The sequence below is a fragment of the Oreochromis niloticus genome, linkage group LG1 (genome assembly GCF_001858045.2).
Source record: "Oreochromis niloticus isolate F11D_XX linkage group LG1, O_niloticus_UMD_NMBU, whole genome shotgun sequence".
Taxonomy (NCBI): Eukaryota; Metazoa; Chordata; class Actinopteri; order Cichliformes; family Cichlidae; genus Oreochromis; species Oreochromis niloticus.
The window spans coordinates 10089576-10105632 of NC_031965.2; the positions used below are offsets into that span (position 1 = coordinate 10089576).

At 40.6% G+C, this 16057-nt stretch overlaps 1 protein-coding gene across 1 annotated transcript; it reads right to left on the minus strand.

Moving 5' to 3' along the window:
* Positions 1-2863: 2863 nt before the first annotated feature.
* On the minus strand, positions 2864-14738 carry LOC100696022 (mucin-15). The gene is made up of 4 exons (XM_013274711.3): positions 14620-14738; positions 9339-10051; positions 7060-7236; positions 2864-4605 (listed from the first exon to the last, which is right to left on the minus strand). Exons 2-4 carry the CDS (start codon positions 10030-10032, stop codon positions 4496-4498), a joined length of 981 nt encoding a protein of 326 aa, XP_013130165.1. The 5' UTR covers positions 10033-10051; positions 14620-14738; the 3' UTR covers positions 2864-4495.
* Between the last annotated feature and the right edge of the window lie 1319 nt (positions 14739-16057).

The following is a 16057-nucleotide window of genomic DNA, read 5'->3' on the forward strand; positions in this document are numbered from 1 at the left end:
TGGAGGGCTTTCTTATAAAGCTACAAACTATTTCTCCAGGCTTACGAGTTATCTGCTTTAAGCCACGTGTTTGAGAATTATACCACAGAGTCAAGTACTTCAGGTTTGAGGCTGTATTTTTCACAGGAGCTACAGTATCCAGACTCATACATAGTGAGGAGGTACAATTATTAACAAGATAATCAACCTCTGTTGGAGTAGCGTTCAGGTAGCTGCTCTGCTCTGTGTTGGTACAGGGCATTGAAGATGATAACAGTGGGTGGATTATATTCTTAAACGTAGCTACAGCGCTTTCAGAAAGACATCTACTGTGATGAAGTCTACTACCCACTGCTGTGTAATCAATTATTGTAAATGTGAATGTTATCAGGAAATGATCAGACAGCAGAGGGTTTTCAGGAAATACTGTTAAATGTTCAGTTTCTATGCCATATGTTAAAACAAGATCTAGAGTGTGATTAAAGTGGTGGGTGGGTTCTTTTACATTTTGAGAGAAGCCGATTGAGTCTAATAACAGATTAAATGCTGTGCTGAGGCTGTCATTTTCAGCATCTACATGAATGTTAAAATCACCCACAATAATTATTTTATCTGAGCTGAGCACTAAACCAGATAAAAAATCTGAAAAATCAGACAGAAACTCAGTGTAAGGCCCAGGTGGACGATAGAGGATAACAAATAAGACTGGTTTTTGACTTTTCCAGCTAGGGTGGACAAGGCTAAGCATCAGGCTTTCAAATGAATTAAAAGTCTGTCTTGGCCTTTGGTTGATTAATAGGCTGGTGTGGATAATTGCTGCCACACCGCCCTTCGCTTGTGCTTCGAGGTTTCTGATGGTTAGAGTGACTCGGGGGTGTTGAGTCATTTAAACTAACATAATCATCCTGCTGTAACCAGGTTTCTATAAGGCAGAGTAAATCGATTTGTTGATCAATTATTGACTCATGTACTAACAGAAACTTGGAAGAGAGAGACCTAATATTTAATAATCCACATTTCAGTCTTTCACTCCCTCCATCCAAAGTCACTAATGGTCTGACTGGGGAGGGGACCAGAGAAAACTACAGACTCCGAAATTGTTTTGGCAAAGTTACACACCAATTCAATATTGATTTTAGTGACCTCCGATTGGCGTAACCGGGTGTCATTACTGCCGATTATAATTTTACTGAATTTACGTTTACCCTTAGTCAGCAATTTTAAATTTCCCTCAAAGTCGTCTGCTCTGGCCCCTGGAAGACAATTGACTATGGTTGCTGGTGTCTCTAGCTTCACATGTCCCAGAATCACCAATTCCCAGTTTGATCCCCGGCAGGTGTGTCGCCGAGTGGGGAAAAGTGGTTAGACACATGAGCAGGTTGGTGGTGTACCTGGGGCTTCTGTTTAGGACTATGCTTTCTCCTCACCGTCACCCAGCCATCCTGTTTCCCCAGCTGCTCGAGACAGTCTAGCAGGGGCTACACTACCTTCGGCTGCCCCGGCTACAGGGGCCTGGCTAGCTACAGGTTTTTTAAGGGTGCAAAGCCGAGTCTCCAATTCAATGATCCTGGCCTCCAGAGCTGAAAATAAGCTATATTTACTGCTAAAGGAGCCCTAGGAGTAACTAAACATCTGACACAATGAGCAGGAAAGTGCAGGGGGCACAGGTGAAGAGGCCATGCTGCTAAGCTAAGCTAGCAAAACCCTAAAGAAACAGTAAGTGAATAGTGTGACTATAAATTAGTGAGTGAATACACAGAGAGTGTGCTTCGGATGAAGCATGTGAAGATTACACTATGAAAGAAGAAGTTATCTATAAGTTTTTAATTAAATTGCTACGCAGATAAGCTGCACAAAAACACCACTGTGTGTTGGAACAGGAACAGGAAGTGATACTCTACCGCAGAGAGCGCGAACATCAAGTGACCTTGACTGATTTCAGTAAAATAATTACATTCTATCAGTGTTGAACTAATGAGGTACACTGAAGTGAAATTAATTAAATACTTAAAAGTCCCAGATCAAGACCTCAAGTGGTAGAGTGTATTGTCCACTAATCAGAGGGTAGTTCAATCACCCTACGCCTCCTGTCAACACTGAAGTGCTCTTGGACAAGATGCTGAACTGCAAATTGCTCCTGATAGAAGACAAGCACCTCACATGTCCTTGAATGCAGTCCATTAACCATTTACCACTAGAAATAAATATGATGTCTTTGTGAAATACAGGAGTGAACACATTTTCAGCTTGGAAGTATATAAATATTTGTATTTGGTCCTGACACATCTGCTCTGATTTTGTCTTTCCAACCCTGTGGTCAATGACTGTGCTAAATAAAAATAACAGGACTTTAGCGTAATGCACCACTGACGATTAACCTGTTGTAGAAGGCTCATCTGATAAGAAGACACTGATTTGAGTTATTACAACAGGCCTGGCTTGTAGGTTAAACTCATTTCCTGCAAGTTAATTTGAAAAAAAAAAAAGAATTTCAGTTTAGCCAATAAAACAAAAAACATGGCCTCAATTTAGATAGCAATCATTTCATTTCATTTGAATTAATTTGGCTCAGCTGGAGGTATAAATTAACCTGTCAATACCACCCAAAGAAATATGTACACATTCTTTATCAAGGACTTAGCCTCAGTTAATTGATTTGAGCACCCTGCCAAACAATCACATCCTAAACTGTTGCTGTTAATTAAAAGAGACCGAGCAAGTTTTGTGATGAAAGAAGGACGCCTTTGTTTGTCCAACATTCTCAATACTGACTCTTATGTGTGTGCGTGCATGGAATGGCTTGTTTGATAATAAAAGGAAACACAATTTGTATGTTTTTTACACACATTTGAAGGCAATTATGCAAACTCACAAAACAAAGACGGTTTTGGGAAGGTTGTTTATTTAGTAAAGCATCATTCAGTTCCGTAAAATTTACAAGCAATCGCAACCCATGTAGAATTCTCCCATAATCCACCTGCATTGCCTTGTTTAATACTGCAATGCTAAACTCGCTTCTCTGACTCAGGAAAAATGTTTCATGCACTGATTGATGTGTAAAATTAGAGAGGAAGGAAGCAGACCCAACATGTCTGCTGAACTAACCACTGTATATATGTGTGTGTGTGTGTGTGTGTGCGACAGTTGTCTATTGACTATTAAGGCAAAGCTGAGGTACATATCAATCATAGAAAGGAAGCATATTGATTGAGTGTTGGTGTCACTCAGGTAATGATGAGTGAAAGGACTGGGCGAGCTGAAGGATGTGTATATATCTGGGTTTATTTTCTTTAAAAAAGCCAAAAACATGTCTGTTAACAGAACCAGTGTAGAAATAAGCAATATTGTTAGATTTTCTTGTACAGTTGCATTAGATACATCCAGAATGGAGTTAATCCCTACCTATTGTCCAACCACAGTGGAACAGTTATATAAGAGATGCTTTTTTCTGAAGCAAAATTACAGAAGAATAAAAAAATAATAACAATGACGATAGCTTTTTTTCTAAATTTGCTGTGGTTATGCTGCAGGTAAACAGTATATACCGATGTGCACACAGTCACTACGAGAAAGTCAAATCTGTGTTTGGACACCTGGAGGTCAGAAGATTTAAGCAGTATATTATGTTGATATAGTTGTTGCTTCTGAGTAGTGCGAAGACCAAATACACAGCTCCCTTCCAGAATACCAAAATCTCAGCCTATGAATAACAACGCAGCACCCAGCCTCCCTCCACCTCAGTCACTAGTGTGTAGAAAACAAACTCAAGTCTTTGGCTTTGACGCTTCAATTCTCTGACTCTGACTGTGACTGCCAGTTGTGGAATATCTGAAAAGCACAGTTTGAATTTAACTGCTTATTGCCTACCTTATGCTGTAACAGCATGTGATTGTTGATATGGATAATGTTATTGTTCACCACGGCTTCTGAATTTTGTTGCAAAGGCCTCGACAGGCCAGCTGTGTCGTCTGCTATTTAGACGGCAGGACATCAGTGCTATTTTTTTTTTCAAACATTTTGCATCAGCTGGAACCTCGTTGTGTCTTGATGTGCTTTTATACTAATGTTTCTGTTTTTCTTGTCATTAACTGAATGGTGTTGGTGCCATTCACACAAATATGTTTAAAAGTAAAGCAAAAAGTTTTGATTTTTGACATTGTTCACTGACTGCAAAGCAAATTCTTCATTAGGAAAGACTATCTTTGATTCCCTTTGGCAACACACATAAATGGCTAACAGCTCATTTTGGCTTTCTCAGTGTACTCAGATGGATTGCCTTCAGTGATTCCTAGTTAAATACAGCAAATCTGATTAACGTAATACATAATCTGACATAAGTATCATCTGTGGCTGACAAGAGACCTACATAATTCACTTTGTAATTCCCATCCACAAATGCCACTCTCAGACCATCTTATTTACAAAAATCCACACATTAGACAGTAAGTTGTCTACTGAATGCCAAAAATCATAGGTGGCAAACTTTTTTTGAAAGGGAGTTCATGACTTTGTAGTTTCAACGGCGTCCTGGAAGGTTGGTCATTTGAATGGTGTCCCCTTGTACTCCTGGGTTGTAGTAGGCACCAAACTTCAAGTCCATAGGCTCACTGTTGTCTAATCTGAGAACTGGAAAGTAGACAATATTAAATATTTATAGTATACACCTTGTCTTTTGCAAAAAGAAAAGTACTCTAATTAACTTGTTTAGTTGGAAGATTAAAGAGTAGACCGCTGTCAGTAGTCCGATCCTATGCTTTCGACTCCTAGGTTTTCTGTTTTAATGCTTTTATTTCCAACATAAGATAACCAAGTACACAAAAAGGAGCGGTCTACTGATATATTAACACACTAGCATTACACAGTGGCTTTGACGGTAAAAACATACCCTAGAAACAAAGAGCCAGCGCTCTCTTCTCGAGGCCCCATTTTGAAAAAACCTTAACAAAAATCAATAACACAAAGCTCTTTTCCTGAATGTGCTGCTATTGTCCCTGCTGAATAATAGTTTTCCTCTGCACCTACAAGTACTATGGAGCGTTATATAGGAAATCACTGCGCCTAACTCCGATTAATAAATAAGATAGATCGAAGGTAAGTGGACACACCTAAGACATAAATTACACTTAACCTGAAAATAACTGCATCACAGAGATAATGTCGCCAGCCCTTAAGGATCTGCTGTGAAAATATACTCAGTGTAGCAAGAAGGACAGGTAATAAATCCTAAACAATCTTATGTTGGGTTTATATTACTTGTGTTGTTTTCTGGAGTTGTTTTGCTTGTGCAAACGAAGGGTCTAAGAAGAGAAGGAGCGATTGTAAAGGCCAGGGCTAAAGTGACATTTGTGTTGTGTAAGCGGTTCTAAAAATCACCAGTTCCATTTTTTTAATCTCTTGTACCCCCACAGACCTGTCAGACCGACTTGAAAACCCTTTCATCAATAGCACAAATAATGGTCAACTTTTTGTTTTTTGGTGGACGGGTTGTTGCAATTTTGCTTTTGCTGGGGATTAAATGGTCTGACCTGGAGATGAGTTTGCTGGCCTGTCCACTCCTGGGAAGATTGTGGCAATGTGTTACCACACAAATTATCTAAGTTTTTGTAGGTAAGCAAGACTACTTTGGTATTAAAAATTTCCCAGTTATGGTTAGCTCTTTTAACCATTTATCCATAACATTAGCTGCTATTTTAAATCTACTGTGTCATTTAACAGACGCTTGTTGTTAAAAACATTCCGATATTTTGACCTTTGCCTGGTGCCTGTATGAGCCAATGGCACTGACATCAATGACAACACTGAGATCAGTTGAGCACTTGATGTTTCTATCACTGAAATAAATCCCGGGGAAGAAAAACAGTCTTTGCAAGGTCAAAAACGCTTCTTCAGCCTGAGAGTCTCTGGCTCACATGTACAATTGATGACAGTTTACCGCACACAGATAGAGACACTACATGCAGAAAACAACTCTTGCTTTAGCTTTCAAGCACAGGGTTGCAGTACTAGCAAGGTTATTGGATGATAACAGCCATAAAGGAACAAGCACACAGACCCACAGTGTCTGGCTACCTCTTGCCTCTCGCAAGCTTTTTTAATCATTCATTTCTGCACATGAAGCCTGTGGGCTTGTTTGCATTAAGCGCATAATTTACATACATGGGTTGCAAGTAGGCAGTCGTATCACGTCACTTTACTGGTGAGCAGTTTATCAAGTGCTCTACACTCTTCGAGTTATACTGCACAATACTGAGCGACTGCATTACCAAAGAGGCTTTCTTCCTTTCCATTTTGTAACTCTGCATTTGTTACCTGAGGAGTTTCTTTTAACAATGTTGGGTGTTGTCAACATACTTGTTAAGAGTATATGTTTATAAGTTGCCACCCTGTTTCTCTTACATTGTAGTGGGTGTATGGCTTAAGATGGAATGTGACTCATCTGGAAAGCACAGGTACATTTTCAAGCCGGCCTTCACTGGATGCACTTTGCCAGCTAATCACCCGTGCAGTCACGAGTCCCACGTGCATATCTGTGTGCACTTTAATGAATTTAACTGGAGATGAAGGAAGGTTATGTATGAGGGCGTGTAGGGGAACTGTGACAACAAAGTGCTGTTTCCCTCTAAGTTCATGGCAGGAAAGCAACAGATTAGAAACTATCATAGTACATGATCCTATTTTGCATGGTGAGGTTACCTTATAATGGGAGGGTTGCCTTATTAAAACAGGATTAGCTATGCACTTGTGTGTGTATGTGAAAGGGAGAGAGAGTACGAGAGAGCAGCACCTCTCTCTTTTGTCACTATGTTAAACAGCCAACTTTTTGTAAAGGGGACTGCAGCACTATCCAGCAGCCAGTTACCTTAAATACGAGGGGATAAGTGAGTTATAGTGGCTCATTATGAAGCACTGACAAAGGCATATTTAGCGCAGTTTTATCTCAGCACTACATTTCTCGGCATAATTTAATAGTCTGCTGGCAGACGTTTTATTAAATATGAGAGTCTTTCGATAGCTATCAAGTCAGCAACCCTGATTAAAGCGAACGATCTGTTACTTTATAGCGCGAAGGAACACACATACCTGGCTCGGAAGGATACTCCTCAACCAGCTTCCTGTGAGAGAAGGCCTTCTGTTGCTTCTTCTTCAGGATCACGAAGGCCACCAGTCCCACAAATGCCACAACCACGGCTGTTCCCAGCACAGCTCCCCAGGCGTCGCGTCGTTTACTGATCTGGGGATCTGTTGCGAAACCTTCGTCTGAGAAGTGAAGGGTTGTGGGGGTGGGAGAGAGTCACAGATAATTTGTCAACAAGAAATTATTTACATCGTTTGGCATCTTTGAGGGATAATTGTCGACTAATTATGGCTAGAATGTGTTTTTCAAATTGCGTTCGGAGCGGTAACGCATTGCATGGTGATACATCACAATTATTCAGAATTGTACAATTTACGCTGTGATAATTAATGCAATTAACATGCCAAATTCATGATAATTTCTGGAATTCATTTGAATATTTTAAGGCAGCAGGTTGTGATCGTAATCTAAATATGGTGAAATGTGGCTGAATACTTTATGAATAGCATTCAAGTTGTCATTAAATTATACATAACAACTGTTTAAATGGAAACAGAGAAACAATAACTAGCCTATTGACTTTTTTTTTTTCAAAAAATTGGGTTTTATTTATATATAACATAAAGTTTTGCTGCTGTTCTATTTTAATTTATGTGTCCAAGGCAACAGCAGAGGAAAATAATTGTTTTTGAAAGTGATAGAGCTGTCCTCAATATCCTTTGACAGAGAAATACTCGAGTGGTATTTTGTCAGGACTCACACATAAATAATTCAGTGACTTTGTTCATCTAGAAACGGCTCAATTGACAGACTTGCTAGGATCAATTTACCCCTAATCCAAGGCAGGCTGAACCAAAAGACTTGTTTCATTAAGTGTTTTTCTATTCTTGTCATCTTTAGCAGCGTGTTTTTTTTATTTCACTTTAAAGTAAACTTAATGAAACGTGGGTGGAAATACAGATTTTAGCAATTGTTGCTCTTGCTGGGAAATTATTTTTAGTTAGCTCACCTTTTAAGGTTGGCTAACATATTGAACTGCAAGTTATCAGTTTTTTCTTAAATTTTCATCTCACGATGACAAAAATGTACAAACAAATGCAAATAAAGTTCGTCTAAAATTGTGTATAGAGTTGTTCACGGTGTTACTGAATGGACGGTATTGTAGATCAACGACTACGAACTGGACTGCTCTGAAATTTGGCACAGATACACGTCATGTTCTCTGTAGGATGAATCTGGAAACCTTGAAAAAGCTTAATATTTATCTAGGATATCCTTAAAAGCTATACCCGTGTCATCTACACCATTATTAGGTAATTCCCACAGGCATTTCCCACACAGAGTTACTAACAGGTCTGTATGGATTGTAGCTGAGTAAGTGAGGTGATTAGCTAATTGTCAGTTAGTGTCAGAGAAGGCTAAGTTGCCTTGTGGGATCTTACATATAGACTGTTTATCTGTACTCTGTGCTTTTCTACAGTTTCTGTGCTCATGCTGTTCCTGTCATGATAACTATGGAGCTTTTTTGTATCATTCCGTGCTGCCCACAGTTTCACATCTGTTTTCCTGCTGTCTATTGCCATCATCTGTTAGTGTTATGTCCTACTGTCCCATCTGTCCACGAGCTGTGTCATTTTAATCCCCACTGCACCAGCTCTGTAAAGGTTTTGTTTTTTGTACCGTGGTCTTCTATTAGCTTACGCACTGATTAAGGAATATAAATTTCCTTTCCAGTCTTATCTTCCTGATCTGGTGGTCGACACCAAAGTCTAGTCTCACGCCCTTGCACCGAGACAGCACAAGTATCTCTGACCTTAGTCCCTCACTCTGTCTTTCAAGTTTTTCCCCCCTAAAACAGGGTTTCATTGTCCGGCTGAGAAGGTGGTTGTAATAGAGTCCTTTGCTCATAGCAGCCACCTCTTTAGGACTTGAAACCCAATCCAGCCTTTGCTATTGAAAAAAGGGGTATTTGTCCTCTTCCAGTGGGAAAATAGATGCTGGCAAATATGAGCCAGGAAAAGGATGTAAAAAAGCAATTTGTTAAACATATGACATGATAATATTTTCCTCATGAGCACTGAGCGTAGAGTAAGTATTTTTCTAACTTCCTTTGCCGCCCCATGGATCTTATTCTGATGTGTCAAACCACATTACCCAAGTCATGTCAAAATCTTCTAAAACTTTCGCACAAACAGTATATTCTCCAATTTTCCATCTGCCTTTTGCCTTCAGGATCAGACACACAAATGTGGACCAGATCCTGTTACACAGACTGCATCAGTACCTGTATCGGAGCTGCCTGCTAAGCTGGCGCTTTTGTCTGTCTTGTTGACCTTCTCAGGCGTGTTTGGAGCAGCAGCAGTTGTAGTCTCCGGGACGTCGGGAAGAAACACCGTTGTAGGTGAAGATGTGGTTGTTGTCGTGTTTATTCCTGGTACCAGAGTTGTGGTCAGAGTTGTTGTGTGCTCTTCTGTAGTGTTGGTCTCTGGAACCGAGGTTTTCGAGTCTAAATCGGTGCGATTAGAGTAATCAGGGAAGCTGGTGGAGTTTCGCGGGCTCACCGTTTTATTAAATTCCCCTTCAGTTTCCGTCATGTTGATCTGGCTTGAGTTTGTGGGATCTGCGGTTGTGGTCGGCGGCAGCTCGGTTGGCTCGATCGTACCGTTTTGAACTCCAGGACTCAGCGTCGTGGTGGTAACATTCTGATCCTCCCATTTCTCATTTCCACTAATTTCCTCTTCTCCTGAATATGTTCCCATTGAGCCAGATGATGTCCCACTGTAGTCATTATTTGACTCTGTAACATTAACTCCCTCATCCTTTCCTTTAGTAAACGTAGCATTCTCACTTCCTTCTGGAATTTTGCCTCGTGCACGCAACCAACTCTTATCAATCGTTCTCCCTGGAGAGTCTGTTGTATATTGGAGTGATGCCAGGTGGAATGCCTGGACAAGCAGGAGAAGGAGGAGAAGTCTCATTTTCCCTTTTGTTGTTACTCTGAAACACATGAGAAAAAAATATGCATTATTTCACTTCTTAAAATACAAATTGTTAATTTAAAAACTAGCGCTGTCATCGTTAATCTCATTAAAATGTCACGAACGACATAACCACATTAACGCAGAAAATCTCAGTTAGCTGGTTAGCGCGGATCACCCCGAGCGCGGGGCTGGACGGCGCTAACGCGTTAACAAGCTAACCGCGCTAACGCGTTGATGCCGTCCAGCCTCACACACGGGGTGATCCACGCTAACTCGCCAACGGAGATTTGTCGTGTTAATGCAGTTATGGTGTTAACGTCATTTTAAGGAGATTAATGCTGCCAGCACTATTAAAAACATAAATGATGATATAACAATAATAATAATAATAATAATAATCGTGCTGTAATGATCGTAGCATATGCATGTACAAGAAAACTAATCAGAGATTATTCTTAACAGGATGTTAAGGGCCTTTGGAGTTAGCCACAACTAACTATGTCAGCTTAATTGAAAGCATTATTAATAACTACTCAGTAACTCTAATACCATATGATATGACAACCTGCCTGTGGCAAAAGGAGGAGGCTGAACAGAGTGTCTGGAAAAAGTATTGGTCAATAAGAAATTTCATTGGATGAGCTGTATCGACAGGCTGTCTTAAGGAAAGCCCAGTCTGTTGTTGTTGTTGTCCAAAAACAATGAGGACAACTTCAATATTTCTACATTTGGTTGAGAGTATACCTTAATACTGACACTAACTTCAGCTCACTCCATCATGTGATGTCACTGCCAAGCTCAGTGTTTTGTTTGTTTGTTTGTTTGTTTGTTTTTAGAGGGCTGCTTAACTTCTGTTACAAGACTTGTTTTGCTCATCTATTTTTGGAATTTTTATTTTTTGCCTGGAAAATCATTTTCATTTTCATTTGGTCACAGATTTGTTCATCGAGGTCACCTTCATGCAAGTTGCTTCTTTTAGGTCATCTTGCTCACTTCTTTGAAAGCTGCTGATTGCATCATGTGACCGTGACCACCTCCAGCAGATAAATATCCATCGTCAAGAAACATTCAAACCTGACTTTTAAAGTTAAAGTTACTTTGCAATCTGCTTTTTCCAAGATCAAAACTCAGTTGCAACATTTATCCATTTTACATCATAAAACTTCCCAAAAGGGCATCAAAGCTAATAATAGCCAAGCATACCTGCCCCTCTAACAAAGTGTGTGAATGTGATGTAGCATTGAGTGTTATGTCACTCATGTATATGCCATACGGCAGTAAACACTGATTTTATACATTTCAGTCTAACTCAGCGTTCGACTACTATCCCGACTGTACTCTAGGAAGATAACATTTCAGTATCAGTTGAAAGAAGGAGCTGTCATCGACTCGCTACTTAGAAACTGAAATAACACATGATGAAGAAGACTCATTCAGAATAATAAGTAAAATGTGTTACTCATTAATATAGCACGGGCTATTTTTATAATTAGAAAAAGATGCATGACATGTACGTTGCATTGCTCCTAACCAGTGACAATGTTAATAATATTGTGGATTATAACAACTACAAGTCCTCCTTTTCCCAGTTCTACACTTGTACTTTATCAGAGTTTTGTTGAATTGCACATTGACTGACATTTTCTCGACTGGCTGTTTATTTTTGGCTATTTCTTTTTGTTGCTTTAATGTGTTTTTTTTTTTTTTTTCAAAACATAAGGAGATTGGAGGTTGGACACAAAATGCATTTTTGATTCAAATAAAAGCTAAAGGAAGAAAAACAGCTTTTCTGTTATTTCCTTTTTTCCCCCCCGTTTTTGTCTGAAAAGTCTGTTTACCGCCTGCTGAGTATAAGCACCATCAGGAAGGACCCACAGGTGCTAAATGTGTGTTCATCACAGCCTTCAAAGTCCGCCTGGCCACGCTGAAAGACTCAACAACAACAAAACATCTCTAGCCTGATTTTTTCTTCCCCCCATTTTCCAAAAGCTACCAAAACACCTGCTTAAGGGGTGCAGGTCAGCTTCACTGACATGAGTCATAATGAAAATCCTTGAATTCCGCGCCACCTCCTGACTTTTGGAGAGCCGCTCAGCGGACAGTTGACAGCATTGTGAAGACGGCACATTCGGGAGCTTGTTGGCGAATTTCTATGCAGTCATCCCCTACGATGTCTGCATAGCCCCGACACAATCTCTGGTGAGATCTGTGGCTTTTTGACAGTGTGAATTGTGCAAGTGCCCTGTGAGCTATGTGTTCTCCCCTCGGCTTCACTCCAGTACACAAATGACTGCAAATCCCTACAGGGCACTCTTGCTGTGAGTCACTTTGTTGATCAGTTGCTCTGTTCTAAAGTCATGCTTGTTATAATCAGTGCGAGAGGCTCAGTGTACAGTGTGTAACGTCGGCGCCTGCAGCAACAGAGGCTTCACTTGCAAATCTGGGAATTTCATATTTCCGGTTTTACCTGTTTTGACATGATCTCATTTTAACAATTCAACAAAGGTGCTAAAAACATCAAGGAAGTGCTTTGTTTTTAGCTCATCGGGACAGATAATCTGGCAAAAAGGAAAACCCAAGCGTGTATATTCCTTATGTTTTGAATACAGTTTGTATTTCCTTGAAACTGCTGATGTTAGCTTTAAAACACAACCACTCAGTTGTTTTGACTGACAGCTCACAATCAGCCAGGGATTGTTCAATCGGTGGTTAGCTTTTCAACAAGCTTGTTATCATCCGACGACTTTGTTTTCGTGCTGGTCTTTTTTGTTTTCCGAGAAACAAATGGGGAAAAAAATCGTGTGTGTTTTTGCTTTTTCAGCCTGCCGCTGGATCAATCGGGCTTGTTCGTGTCTCAGTCCAGCAGCATGGCGGGAACAAGTTAGAGCTCATAACACTGCAGCGGTGGAAAATAACAAAGTGGCGCTTTTAAATGACACGCTAATGCGCCTCCTGCCTTTCCCGTCGCTTGATGGATTTTGGAATACTGTGTGAACTTTTCATCCTTCCTCTTTCTCCCCACATTTCCCGTCTCACGTCTTCACAGTACACCATCAATTTTAAGACAACAGCTCTCAACTGAGCACTCTGCGGAGGATAAAAGTGTAATTACACTGCAGGCATCTTGAGGAGCCTGTGTAAAAGAAACCAGTTAATGTGGAACCAGTTTTGCAAGCAGCTCAGCAGCGTCACTGTTTTCTTTTGTTTTTTTGTTTGATTGTCACTGTTCAAATGAGCACACAATCAGTGTGGAAGTGGGTTCACTATAATGCAAAGACCAGAGTGTAATTGGTGTTTGTCAACTCGCTTTAAAAAAACATAGAAAAACATTGTGCAGCTGACCTGTTCAGACAGAGACTCTACCACTATTGTGTCTTTGGATGGCACATCTGGGCAGTGCAATTTCAAACCAGCTATGCCCACTTTGATGCCGTGACACTGAGCATAGCTGTGAACAACAACTACTCTGAACCATTAAAAAAAAAGAAATTACAGTGGCGAGCTACCCAGAGAGTATTTTGACCCGCCGACGAGTCTTCGCACAGCAGCAAGTTCACGGCAACGGGGAGAGAATTTTGCTTCTGACCCTTCGCACTCAGAGAAGCCATCTGTTGAAAAGAGCTCCCACTATGCCAGTCTGTCAGCGCGCAAGCTATCATCTCAACAGCTCAGTCAGCCGTGCCTTCATCAACATCACACAGACACACTCACGCAGGCTGAAAGGGACACTAATGTGATTCCTGTAAACACCTGGCGACGGCATATCCTTCTTAATTATCTGACATTTGAGCTGTCTGAAGTTATTATCACCCCTCAATATACTGTAATTTATTTTACATTCATGTGGAACACAACCTCTACGTACAGCAAAAGTTTCAGGCTGTGTTTTTCCTCCTTTATACTCCTGGTTAAGAGTAGTTGAGCTCTTAACCAACTCTCAGCTCTACCCAACAGTGTATGAAGAAAAGAAAATTCTCTTTGTTGACTCTGCTTATCAATGCATTCGTGTGGTTAGGCCATATTTTGATTGATTTTTTTATCTTAAAGTGTGTGTACTCTGGATTCAAAGATCTCAATAGTTCATCCATCCCAGTTTTTAAATGTACAAAACATCGCTCTAAGGCTCTTAAGTGTAAAAACTGGCAACCACTTATTCCCCTGCCTAGGTTATATAAAGTCTTAAAGTATGTATGTCACTCGTTGTGACGTTGTGGCACCTAGCAACCAACTTGTTTTCTTACTTTCATGTTGAAAACAAAAGCTCTTCAGTTTTTGAATCTTCTATTTTTACACTTTCAAAATAAGAAGCAGTGACAAAACCTGCGGGGTACGGCCAATTGTTAAGTGTAACTGTAAAACTGTAAATGTTACAGCTACCAAATCAAAATATCATTAAACACAATGCCGCTGTGAAAAGAAAAAGTGGAATGAAGATAGGGGGTTTGTGAATATTCATAAAAAATAACAGTAAATATCGTCCTGTAAAGCATATTCCCGGCAGCTTTTAGCCTCACACGTTTGCTGTGAAAAGGAAAGACAAAAAAATAAATAAATAAATAAAACCCTCCCTCAGTAAATCCTTACCTTATTCTTAGGCTATATCAGATGAGAACAGGTGCACAGGCAACAAAATCTCTTCACTCAGCTGCCAACATGTGAGAGTGAATCAGCAGTCGGCTTGGAGAGAGAAGGAAGAGAAGGAGGGAGGGAGGAGGGCCCAACAGAGTGGCATTCAGGGAAGAACCTGTTCAACCTGCTTCTTCACCTGCCAGCAGCAGAAACACGCCCTGAACCGCATCCAGTTGCATGCCGTGAAAAGGCCACGGAGGACGGGGATGAAAATGAATTGGTGTACGAGTAAAGAGGGTTGGGGGAATGTCAATTTGCTACCACCTCATTATTTCATCTTGCCATCTAAATAACTCGATTATATTAATTTTTGGTTGCCAGGTTTCCAGGTTGCCAGGTTAGATCTGTCAATTCCCCCCCAGTGGGCGGAGCCTTTTGCCAAAGGTCCTCTGAGCCTTTTTTTTCCCCTCCTGCTGCGGTCGTCATGGTAACAGAAAAGAGGCTGGTAAGCTCGGGTTTCATCCATGCTTTTGTCTCTGGTCTATATCAGGCTACCAGGTGACGTGTGACTTTGTGAACTCGCAGGTACCGTGCGTCAAATGAGCCAGGATTGCTTTTTTGTCCCGTTCCTCGATTAAGTGAGTCACGCAGAGGCTGAATTCATTTAGTGCGAACGAGCGAGGCTGGTGAAGTGGCACTCAAAGCTGGCGTGTTTTGGTGAGTTAAGAAGAGGGAGTGGCTGTGCTTGTTTTGCTAATGAAATTGAAAACTACAGGTTTCCATCAAATAGTCTGAAAGCCCATCTAGTTCTCCAAAAGAGAAAACCCTGAGTACGCCCAATCAGCATGAGCATTATACAGAATACCTAGCAGCCATTAATAGTCCAAAATCAAGTCCTTTAAGTCAGTTATTTTTACAGCTTCAGCCACTGCAGACTCGCCTCAGTCAAGCAGCTACATAACACAACCAACCTTCATCAGGTCATGTCAAAAATCTCTTTAAAATATGAATAAAACGAGATGAAAAAAGCAGCAGAGCTGTCTGTTCAGGTCTCGATTATTACTTCCTACCTGTTTTACATGTTATAAGCCAGCAATCAAACACATTAACATTCACAAACAGTACTCGTGTTTTGCTATCATAACCACGTGGCTTTTATTTATCATCTTGCACTGAAGATACCATTGTTTAGCTGCTGATATACTGCCATAGATGAGGTTTAACAGTGGCCCACTGTTCCGAGCACACAGAGTTCCTCACAGACAGCTTGTCGCTGCCACCTCATGTGGCCTGCCAGTGTTTGAAGCTAATGGGATCATGTAGCCTCATCAGGGATGTGAATAATAGAAATGCCTAAATCTTGAACAGAGGATAAACAGCCTTCAAACTTGAGTGCAAAACAAAAGTGTGCAAAAGTCATGAAAGGTTAAAGAAAAAGCAAATTAGGGTGCTA

Coding starts and splice junctions, on each gene's coding strand:
- LOC100696022 (XM_013274711.3), bottom strand. CDS start 10,032: ATGAGACTTCTCCTCCTTCTCCTGCTTGTCCAGGCATTCCACCTGGCA. Junction 7,237..9,338: donor AGCAGGCAGCTCCGATACAG/GTACTGATGCAG, acceptor TTCACTTCTCAG/ACGAAGGTTTCGCAACAGAT. Junction 4,606..7,059: donor GGAGTATCCTTCCGAGCCAG/GTATGTGTGTTC, acceptor TCTACTTTCCAG/TTCTCAGATTAGACAACAGT.